Here is a 12058-nt window from a genome sequence, read left to right on the forward strand (position 1 = left end):
CCCCTGCCCCTGCTCCGTCACATTGGCCATTAGTCTCTAGGAGACTGGCCACACTACCTGTGGCATGTCGGGAAGCGACCAAACTACTTTAGATGATGCAGAGATGACGCAGACTCAATGCATTGCCAAGTGGTATGAGCGGTCAGTGGTACCACAACAATCTATTGCGGCGATCGTTCCAATTTCTGTATTGCCAAAGAAAATTGTAGAGTTGCCAAACTATGTTAATGCTGTTAGCATCCCATTGTGGGGACCATAAGAATCGTCACAATCAAAGAAAAGAATGTCCCACTTTGGGTATAAAAATAAGTAACAAAAGACGCTCACAGATTCAGTGAGTAAGAATGTTCACTTATTAAAGGACCTGTCCAGCAAATAATAAAATCTGTAAATACATGATTAAAATCTCCCAATTTGCTGAGAGTATACTCAGCCCTCAGGGGGCAGAGCTATGCTATGTGTGAATAGAAGGTAATAATTCTGTTTTTTGTTCTCCCACAGTGAAGAAGTGTTTCAGCTTTTTATTAGAGAGCTGGAGGATGTACGAGATAAGTACCTGGAAATCTTGAAGAAGGTAAAGTTACACATTTTGAGGCAAGCAATTTGTTTATCATCTAAAAAGACACAGGTGATTTATGTGGGATTTCGCTTCCCGCATTCACTGTAGGGGGGTAGGCGGAAAAAAGAGTTGAGCTTACCCGGGACTTCTAATGGTCCCCTGTAGATGTCCTGTGCCTGCGCAGCCACTCACAGATGCTCCGGGCCCCGCCTCCGTTGCACTTCTGTAATTTCCGACTTTAAAATAAGAAAACCACTGCGCCTGCACAGCTGCGCCCTTGCTACCGCTGACGTCACCAGGAGTGTATTGCTCAGGCCCATTATGGTCTGCGTAGTGGTTTTCCGACTTTAAAGTCTGAAATTCCAGAAGTGAACTGGAAGGTGGGGACCGGAGCATCGGAGAGTGGCTGCTTGGGCGCAGAACGTCTGCGGGGGACCATTAGAAGCCCCGGGTAACTTCAACTCTCTTTCCCCCTACAGTAGTCCTTTAACCCTTTTATACACTATTCAAAGCTAGAACAGTAGAAGGTTTTTCTTTTTTGTTCCTGGAAATAGCCAATGTAATTTTGTATGTATTTTTCCTTCTGCAGGGCTACCGCATCTTTGTATACAGTGGGGACGTAGACATGGCTTGCAACTTTCTGGGTATTGAATGGTTTGTGCACTCTCTTGAACAGAAGGTTAGTTCATTTTTATGGGAGGAAAATTCTAGTTTTGTAGAGAATAGCACAGTACTTTGTGTTTAGCTGTGTATATTGCAAGGCTTTGTGACAAACATGGTTTCATCCTGCTTCATTAGTTTTTTTATGCACATAAAAAATACAGCTAGGCCACAGTGTTTGTAACACAAACAGAGGTAGGAGTGTCAATGTTTTCTGCCACTGGATGGATTAGTCTGGGTGCCTCCCTGGCGGTATGATTATTGCCAGATTTTTAAAAAAAAAGCGGTGCAATTTTTTCACAAGCCTTCAGACCCTAAAAATCATATCACTTGATAGATCTGCGGCAACCCTGCACATTCCACACCTCCGATGGATCCATCTCGGGATTACTACTCTGAGCTGTGGATTTCCATCCGAGCCTGACTTGGGGTTACCGCTAATTAAAAGCCTGTTTCCTCACAGTGTTGGAATGTGTCTTATGAGACATGCTGTGCTGCGCTTGGCATCCAAATCCCTTTAAAGGGACACTTAAGCCAGGAATAAAAAATCCGTTTTACTCACCTGGGGCTTGTACCAGCCCCCCTCCAGCCATCCCACGCCCCCGCAGTCACTCACGGAGCCTCCAGTCCCCAGCTAGTTTCCTTTTTGCTGACAGGCCCTGACAGGAAGTGGTCTGGCTTTCTGCGCCTGCGCAGGCCTGGCCACACGTACAGGGCCGGTTCTAGTAACAATGGGGCCCAAGGCAAAGTTAACCCTGGGGCCCCCCAAAAGACACCCCCAATCAAAGATCGTCAGTAGGGACCCTTTGTTGCAGCCAAATAGCCACCCAAGGCCCCTGAAGCAGGGGCTGACATCACCTGGCTCAGCTGAAGACTCTGCAGGGGAACCGGGGTACAACAGTTAAGTTGGTGGGAGACACCTTGGGGGCCCCTACAGGATCTGGGGCCCTGGGGCAATTGCCCCCTTTGCCTCTATGGTAGCGCCAGCCCTGCACACGTATCATTCTTCATGTTCCCATCCTCAATAGCATCCTGCACAGGCGCAGGTTGCTATTGCGGATGGGAACGCGAGGAAAAATACTCGTGGTCAGGCCTGTCAGTCCTGTCAGTGAAAATGAAACTAGCTGGCGGCGGGGGACCAGAGGCTCCGTGAGTGACTGCAAGGGCATGGGACAGCTGCAGGGGGCTGGTAGAAGCCTCAGTAAAAGTACTGCAACTGATTTTTTTATTCCTGGCTTAAGTGTCCCTTTAACTTTGCCATGCATGGTCATAAGGATTTGGATGCATGATGCAGAAAAAAATGCAGCATCCCATCTGTCACAGGAGCCCTAGTGGTCAGACCGAAAATTGCCTTCCAATCGATTTCAGCACACCAATCATGCAAGCTGTGGTCGCACTCAGTGCACGGAAATCGACGGAACTTGGGCAGCAGCCCGACCAGAAGGGAGCCTGTGAGGTACAGTAATTACAACTTACACACGATTTCAGGGTATAACTGCCACCACCTCTGTTTTCTGAGACAGAGGAACTCACTAACTGGCTTTTCCTCGACCTGCAAAATAAAATGGTTAAAACACGCTGTATCCTGTCTAGAGATCAGTAATAGTAGTGACTCCTCAGAGACCTGAGTTCAGTTCCTGTGTATGCTGAATAATAGCGTAGCAGAACAGTGAATGACTTTGATAAAGTCTTTATTCACGGCAATATAAATAATTAATATATACAGACAATTATTAAAATCAATAATTATTGAAACATTAATAGCCAGTATGAAAAATAAAAGAAAGGGAGAACATACTTAGGGTTTGTGGAAATATGTCCGTTTTGGGAAAACTTGTAGAGTTTATTTTGTTCAGTTTCAGCAAAGTTCAAAGTCCAAACAAAATGGAAAATGTTCTTTGTTTCAGTTCAGACAAGATGGCCGATCAAGATGGCCGCTAGCCATGTGTCCTCTGGCTAGCACCGGACAGCTCTCACATAGATGGAATGTGGAGGACTGACTAGCCCGGGCAGCTCATGTACTTTTAATGGAGCTGCTTTCAGAGGCAGGCTTCCAGAGTTGGCCCTCGGGCCGGACTATGGTAATCACATCTGGGCAGGGGCTTTCACAAGCCCCATAACCCTGACATTTCTCTAGACTGACCTACGCGGCTAGCACACAAATAATAATTACATATTCTCGATCCCCAGAACCTACCGATTAATATGATACTTTGGATGCGGATGTTAGGACGTATGGTTACCGAGGGGTTCATAACTCTTTAACCGAATGAGGTATGATCATGATTTGTATACCGAGACGTTGGTCCAATTTCAACGAATCCGAATACACTCCTCCCACCTCTGGGTGATACTCGGTTTTCCTTTAATAAGCAGAAATCATAAATCACATATATCACTATTTTAAACCATAGAGACGGTTTGGCTGGGTAGTCTGATCTCCTGCTGTGAGCTCATCCTGTCTTTTCCCAAAAGGCAGACTGAGCTCTTTGCAGGCTCCTGGGGAAGCCTTCTCTAGCTGAACAAACTTTTGGTGTTTTACACCTCTGGCTAATTAACATTTAAGCGTGAGATCAGCTAGGTGTCACCTGGATCCCAGAACAGAAAAGGGAATTAATGCCTCCATGTTATTCTGCCTTCCACAGGGAATATGTCCAAGCTAATTAACACCTCCCCCCAGGCTTTTACAGGGATTCTCTCAGCTAAGACAAAACCCCCAGCTGTTCCTAGTCAGAGGGAGACTACACATCACATCTTGGTTTAACGATTTGTGTCGCAAATCGACCACAATTGCGTTTTGGCCGACTGGGCATCGCCCGGCGTCACACCGTCCAAATTTTCCACTACATGTGATTTGGACACCAGCCTATTGATTTCAATAGCCTGCATTTCTTGTCCGGATCGCACACAGGGAAAAGCTGGAATTTTGTAGAAATGGAAACTGGCCAGTGGCATACTAGAGGAAGGGCAGGTGGTACGGTGTGCCCTGGGTGACAGCGAGAGGGGGGAGTGACGAACTACCAGACAAGCAATGTGAATCAATGGAAGCAACAGCGACTGGCTAGCTGCTAATAGCTGTTTCTGCCTGCTGTGCGAGTGCGACCACGGTCATTGTGTTAAAGACGAGTACCTGAGTCGACGCTCTGGTACAAAATTTGATACTTACCAAAGGAAAGGGAAGCCTCATGATCCTATTAAGGCTTCCTCCCTGTTTTGAAGTCCCCCATTGCTGAGCGCACCCCACCCCCCAGAAGATAAGCGACAATGCAACTAAGCCTGCCATTGCACACTAAGCCGGAACCATGGCCTCTTTGGCACTGCGCGGATGGCCTCACATGGCCACTGTACAGCTATGCTTCAGGAAGAAGAGCTGCGTGGCCCCAATGTGGAGGGGGGGGTGCGATCAGCAATGGGGGGCTTTAGATCAGCAAGGAAAGCCTCAATAGGATCCCGAGGCTTCCCACTCTTTAGGCAAGTATCTGATTTTGATCCCAAGTTTCGGCCACCACCACCTTCATCTACCACATGCCTGCAAGGCAGCCTGTAGTGCTGGTGGGTGGGGAAGCCGGAACCCGGAAGAGCCGTGCATCTGTGTGGGTAACGGGCAGCATGGAAGTCGCATGCTGCATATGCTGCTGGAGACTGGATGGAGAGAGGAAGACAATGGCAGCGAAAACCACACGTACCTACACTGCTGCTGTTCCCCTCCTAACCCAACTGAACTGTCTACTACTGCTGAATGTGCGGCTGAAGAGCGGGAAGCAAGAACACTGCTGCACAGTACTGCTGCTGTCCCCGGGCCCCAACACTGAGTACTGTCACTTTGCTTATTGCATGTGCAGCAAAGCTTTCCAGAGCACACAGAGAGCCCAAATCTCCACCACATTTCAGGCACTTGAAACCACTACTCCAGTGGCATTTGTAGGACTTGGTATAGTGCAAAGCTATTGATCCACTGTGGATCAATCAAGAATTTCAACATTATTGTTACATTCCCCCCTATTAATCTATCAAGTTATCAATCAGTTTCTAAGGAAGCAAAATTTCTGGTGAATTCAATAAAATGTTGCAATCTCTCTGAAATTAATTGTTGGAAATGATGAGTATGTAATGCACTTAAAGGTAACTTGAAGGGAGAGGTATATGGAGGCTGCCATATTTATTTCCACTTAAACAATACTGGTTGCCTGGCAGTCCTGCTGATTTTTGGTTTCCGTAGCATTAGTTAAGGGCTCTGCCTCTGACACAGCAGAAACCAGGGTTCAAATCTAGGCTCTTCCTATTTGGTAAGCTAGCACCTATACAGTAAGGAGGCCTTGGGAAAGACCCCCTAACACTGCTACTGCCTATGGAGCGCGTCCTAGTGGCTGCAGCTCTGGTGCTTTGAGTCCGCCAGGAGAAAAGCGCAATATAAATGTTCTGTGTCTGTCTGCATGCTTGTACACGGTCTATGGCTAAAATAATTAGAGGCAGAGGATCAACCAGGCAACTGGTATTGTTTAAATTAATATAAATATGGCAGCCACCATATCCCTCTCACTTCAGGTTCCCTTTAATCTGCCCTCTGCTGCTAAAACAGCTGTTTGCATGTGTCATTCACCTTAGTGTGATCTGTATGTAATGCTGTCTTTATAGCTAGAGGTGCCATACACTGCATGGTGGAACAGGGAAGTGAAAGAGCCACAGATAGCTGGATTTGTAAAGCAGTATACCAATCTCACCATTCTTACTGTCAAGGTAATGAATTTTATTTATTAAAAACCTTTTTCATGTCTGATTAATATGTGGATTTACCATTTCTTTCAGTTTAGTTTACAAATATAACCACAACACTATGCCCATTTATTCATATTGTCACTGTCGTCTTCTGCACTGTCTCTGCACAACATCTATACCTTGCGCTTTCTACAATGCTGAGTATCACCAAGACACTATAGTGCATTCACACTTCACTCACTAGCTCACTCACCGCTTGTGTGATGAGACAGTGCTATCTCCTGATGATCCAGGGACATACTGGCTTCAGTTTAGTGCCAGGGTTGTAGAGGAGAATTTCTGATCCGGTAAGATTTAAATTTATGGGAATATCAGCTCCACTTTACAATTCATGCTGAGCTGCACAGTATAGCTGGTCAGACTCTATTAATAACTTTAGCCATTTGTTCTCTTCTCTTCCCCCTTGGACTCATAAAACTTAAAAAGAAATATATATGTTTTTCCCCTAGAAAAATGTATGGCCTCACCTTCTACTGTGTTAGTAATCAGTAAAAAAAGCAGTAAAAGAATCAATCAGTAAAATAAGTGTTGCCTTTTGATAGCTGAGCAATGGGTCTCTGATTATAGGAGAGCAGAGAGAGAGAGGAACGTTGCTCTGCTACTGCACCACTTATGCCTGGAATACGTCATGCAATTTCACATAAGCTAGAGGGATCGAATTGATTATTTCAGACAGGTCTGATCTGATTTGCAATTGTTTTTATGATTGACTTTGTAAAGATGTGATCGTAAAATCAATTCAACCCATCTGACAGGAAATTGCATGGTGTGTACCAGGAAATTAGGGACTCACTGCTCTGAGAGGAAATACAATCATTTTTCAGCTGGGAGAAAACAAACACACATATGCACGAGTCACTAAAACCGGAGTTTCCTACTGAAAACTAGTGATCCCTAGTCAGGGTGTTGGACAGACTGCTATTGGGTTGGTGGTGGGGGAGCTGTTGGTGGTACCAGGCCTTGGGTGCCTTGAGTATAAATCTGGTCCTGCCTATGCTGGTGAGAGTTTAACCTTTTGTGGCCACAATAGCAACTACAGCAGAATCTCACGATGGTAAGAACCTGCTGAGCTGCAGTGCTTGTCACAAATTCACACTGAGCAGCAGGTAGAGGGCATGCATGAAAAAGGAGTGCAAGGAGATTTTGGCACCTGATGTCAGCTAGTAGAATAATGGTAAAATGTACTGATATTCTACAGTTTAAAAGTGTAAATTATCTTCATAAACTATGAGATAATATCAATATTTTATTGCAACTTAACCTAATACTATTCTCACACAGACCCCTCCCTTAGTGATACCTTACCTTAACCACACCCCCACGCCTAACCCTTACAAAACATTCCCCTAATCCCTAACCTTAACTATCCCTCCACACGTAACCTTATCTTCCCCCCATGCCTAACTTTACCGATCCCCAATGCCAAATCTGCCACAATTACAATAATGTTAGGGCCCTGCCATACTGTGAAATATATAGCAGGCAGTCAAATGTTACAGTATAGCTGCAATTTATAATGGTGCCTCTGGTGGCGCCCAAGTTTCTGCCAATAGCGGGTGCTCACATTTCCCAATTTGGGTAGAGGAGGCAGACAGGATGGTGCTGTGCTCTTTAGTGTGCGCTGGTCCCCAGCTGGGAACCCCACTCTTTTCCAGCACCATACTTTCTCAGTCATATGACTGTCATTCCAAAGGAAATTTGACTTAATTCTTGAATTAAACCAAAAATTTACACGTGAATATGCACATGAAAGAAGGGAGATATAAGCTATTCAGCCAACCTTGAAGAGTTTGCATTAACAGTACAAAGTGCATAAAAGTGGGCTGATTAGACATTTGGGAGTTTCTGCTGTTGGGTAAACGACTGTAGTAGTTACTAATATGCTACTATAGGGTGCACAGGAATAAATAATTAAAGTGCTTGTTTCTCTTTTACTTGTTACTTATAGGTGCAATACAACTCTTGCAGTGACCCAAATCTCAAAATGATTGTACATTCTTCTTTAGTAAGGTTGTTGAATTGTTTCTCTGTTCTTGGACCTCATTTGGTAATTTTATATTAACCCGGTACTTTTTTCCATTTTACAAGCCAACTAATTGTTGCTTATATTGTTATTTTCTCACTTCATCAATGAGGAAGCAGTAGGAAATATATTGTCTTTCATCCTCAAGTTAGAAGCATCTTTGCCAAACTGTCATTGATTCTAATGAAGTAAGGAAGTGCTCTACACTACAGGACATGACATGTATTGTACTGCTTTACAGAATGATCTATTCACAGTTGTCACAGATCAAGCCTTCTTCCCAATCAGTTACTGGCTGTATACAATTAGAGTTGGGCCGAACGGTTCGCCGGCGAACGTGGTTCGCGCGAACTTAGGTGGTTCGCGCGAACTTAGGTGGTTCGCGTGCGGGTACCGCACGCAAACGTTTTGCGGAAGAAGTTCGGTTCGCCCCATAATGCACCTGAGGGTCAACTTTGACCCTCTACATCACAGTCAGCAGGCCCAGTGTAGCCAATTAGGCTACACTAGCCCCTGGAGCCCCACCCCCCTTATATAAGGCAGGCAGCGGCGGCCATTACGGCCACTCGTGTGCCTGCATTAGTGAGAGTAGGGCGAGCTGCTGCAGTCTCTCATATAGGGAAAGATTAGTTAGGCTTAACTTCTTCCTGGCTGCATACCTGTTCTGTTCAGTGAGCCCTCAGCCCACTGCATACCTGTACTGTGATCCTGCCACTGCATACCTGTTCAGTGATCCTGCCACTGCATACCTGTTCTGTGAACCCACCCACCACCACTGCATACCTGTTCAGTGATCCTGCCACTGCATACCTGTTCAGTGATCCTGCTGCCACTGCATACCTGTTCTGTGAACTCACCCACCACTGCATACCTGTTCAGTGATCCTGCCAGTGCATACTTGTTCTGTGAACCCACCCACCACCACTGCATACCTGTTCAGTGATCCTGCCACTGCATACCTGTTCTGTGAACCCACCACTGCATACCTGTTCTGTGAACCCACCCACCACTGCATACCTGTTCAGTGATCCTGCTGCCACTGCATACCTGTTCTGTGAACCCACCCACCACTGCATACCTGTTCTGTTCAGTGATCCTGCTGCCACTGCATACCTGTTCTGTGAACCCACCACTGCATACCTGTTCTGTGAACCCGCCACTGCATACCTGTTCTTTTCAGTGGAGTTTGGTGTGTCAGTGTGAAGCAGTACCTTAATTACACTACCTGATTGATGTATACACATGCAAGATGTTTTAAAGCACTTTAGGCCTGTCATTTAGCATTCAATGTGATTTCTGCCCTTAAAACGCTGCTTTTCGTCAAATCCAGATTTTTCCCGGGGACTTTTGGCGTGTATCCCACTCCGCCATGCCCCCCTCCAGGTGTTAGACCCCTTGAAACATCTTTTCCATCACTTTTGTGGCCAGCATAATTATTTTTTTTTTTCAAAGTTCGCATCCCCATTGAAGTCTATTGCGGTTCGCGAACTTTAACGCGAACCGAACCTTCCGCGGAAGTTCGCGAACCCGGTTCGCGAACCTAAAATCGGAGGTTCGGCCCAACTCTATATACAATGTGAGTTAAAAGAAACCTGAACTAAATGGAGTACTGAAGGACCTATTGCTAACTCCCTTTTGAAGATGTTACTTGTCTAACTGTGGAGTTACAGACAGTATTCTTCAACCACTAATATTAAATGGATACTCGTAAGGATGGAGGCGTCCAAGTGTAAAAATATATATAAACTTCTAATACTTTAAATAAGAAAGTGAGGTGATCTCTTAAAGGGACCCTGAGCAGTGCCGAAAATTGCACTTACCTAGGGCTTTTTCCAGCCCACCGTAGGCGGGGAGGTCCACCGGCGTCCTCCTGGCTCCTCTCCACGCATGCGCAGACCTGTCACATAATGACGATGAGCGTCAGGAACCAGAAAGAGCCGGTCCGACACCCGACCTGGGTGTCGCCGGTAACGGGGCCGGCGGAGGCACATGGAGAGGAGCAAGGAGGACGCCGGGGAACCTCGCCGCCTACGGTGGGCTGGAAAAAGCCCCAGGTAAGTGTAATCTTTTAATTTTTCGGCACTGCTCAGGGTCCCTTTAACTCTCCTGTTGACAAAAACACCAGTAGTGCTGGAAAATAATTTATTCAAAACACAAAATAGAAATCGCATTTCACAAGTACTGGCCCGCTTCCTCGGGTCAATACACAGTGCCTTGAAGCAAGGTGAATAGGATATGTTCGCCTCTGATCTCTAATATTAAGGAGGATTGACCGCCAACACATATAAAGCCAAGTTGTTCTGACTCAGACATTAATAAAGCCAAAATGGCAGCACTACAATCTGACTTTCTAAAATGGAGATAAAAATAGTGACCTCCTTATTTAATGGATTTCAGTTAAATGTAAATTTTCCATTTGTAAGCTATTCCTCAGAAAGACCACATCTACAGCAGTCAGAGATGGATTAAGATGTAATAGGGTCCTAGGCAAGGGTCCTAGGCAAGGTAGTAGATTTGGTTCCCACTTGTAGTCATTTTGGTAAGCCGAAGTGGAGAAAGGTCAAAGAAGGTGGTAGGTGGGCCCCTTGACATTCACTAGGCCCCAAGCACCTGCTTAGGTTGCCTGGTGGATGATCCTGCTCCGACAGCAGTCTATTCTATCTGCAATCATCATTTGTGCCAAACAGATTAACCCACCTAGTCTCTGTGCCCAGATTATGATCAAGACAGCCGATGACCACACCTGGTCATTAACAGTGGGTACAAAAAAGAATTATTACTTCAAAATATTAACATTTGTATTGCTTTGCAGTCTAAAACAAAGATACACACAAACATACACAAATACATACAAATCCCATTCTCACCTGTGCCTACCACAGTACTCCTACTTGCTGTTGGGGACAGATCAACAAATCTTTCAGATACTGCAAAATGTCCGCGTCCCAATTACTATCCAGGAGGCACCACATATCACAAACATAACTTTTATTTTATATTTCACAGCAGCACATTTATATTAACTTCACTTTCTTCCGGTTCACAGGGAGCTGGTCATATGGTAGCAGAAGACAAGCCTGAAGAAGCTCTCATCCTATTCCGTCATTTCATCAACAATGAACCATTCTAGATCCCCCCCCCCCATCCGGGACCACAGCACAGCCAAGCACATCTTAGCTAAACCAGACTTTTCTGTATTTTGTAGGTAATCTGTTATATGTTGTCCTAGTGTTATTATCAATCACGCATGTTAGACAGTTTGCTTCACTCATGGCAAAGTCCTTTAAATGAGTTATTGCTTTTTAGAGTGATTAGGTCTTCATCAATAAATGCCTGCTGCTGGATAAAAACATATATGTGTTGGTATATTAACACCAAATGCAAAGGTCATCCGGAATCTGTTGCCCTTATGCAGTGATGCTCATCCGAGCTCGGATATCCGAGATACTCAGATATCCTAGCTCTTTTTTCACTATTCGAGCTCGAATACCGAGCTCGAATAGTATTAGCTATCCGGGCTGTGCTATCTCAGCGCACTCGGATAGCAATCAGCTATCCGGAGATATCCGAGCTATCCGAGCTCAGATAGCGTCATCCGCTCAGATGCATCACGTCACGTCACCTCGAGTCCTCACAAGCGAATCAGAGGGCTCCCAGCCCTCTGACTGCGGCCATTAACAGAGGGGGAGCCTGGCCAAGCCCCCCTCTATAAATAGCGGACGCCATCTTGCCTCACTCGTCCTGCTTGCGACTTACTGACTGACTGTACTGAGAGACTGCTCTAGTGCTTTTTGTCTGTACAAGTGCATTTATTGTTAAATACACCTAGCGTTTTTACACTCCAACACTTGATATTCACCTGTATTGCTTTGTATTGTAGATAGATTGTATTTTAGGCAGTTTAGTTTGTGTGATTAGGGACTAAGGAGGGAGACTGTCACTGGTGCTGCTGCAGCTGCAGTCAGCAGCTAGGCCCTGTGCCTAGGCAAGGCAGCCTGCCCTGCTCTGTGCTCTAGTCTCTAGTTACCTGTGCTCTCACC

General features: G+C 45.6%; 1 protein-coding gene across 2 annotated transcripts in view; it reads left to right on the forward strand.

Annotated features, from left to right (window-relative positions):
* Nucleotides 1-11368, forward strand: part of LOC137542515 (lysosomal protective protein-like) — a 109399-nt gene extending 98031 nt beyond the window's left edge. For both annotated transcript variants that reach the window (XM_068264491.1, XM_068264490.1), the window contains exons 12-15: nucleotides 502-574; nucleotides 1149-1238; nucleotides 5855-5956; nucleotides 11065-11368. In XM_068264491.1, coding sequence (XP_068120592.1) covers nucleotides 502-574; nucleotides 1149-1238; nucleotides 5855-5956; nucleotides 11065-11148 — 349 coding nt within the window. In that variant the 3' untranslated portion in view covers nucleotides 11149-11368. The remainder of the gene's footprint in view (nucleotides 1-501; nucleotides 575-1148; nucleotides 1239-5854; nucleotides 5957-11064) is intronic.
* Nucleotides 11369-12058: the final 690 nt, after the last annotated feature.

This window comes from Hyperolius riggenbachi, chromosome 12, assembly GCF_040937935.1.
Source record: "Hyperolius riggenbachi isolate aHypRig1 chromosome 12, aHypRig1.pri, whole genome shotgun sequence".
Classification (NCBI taxonomy): Eukaryota; Metazoa; Chordata; class Amphibia; order Anura; family Hyperoliidae; genus Hyperolius; species Hyperolius riggenbachi.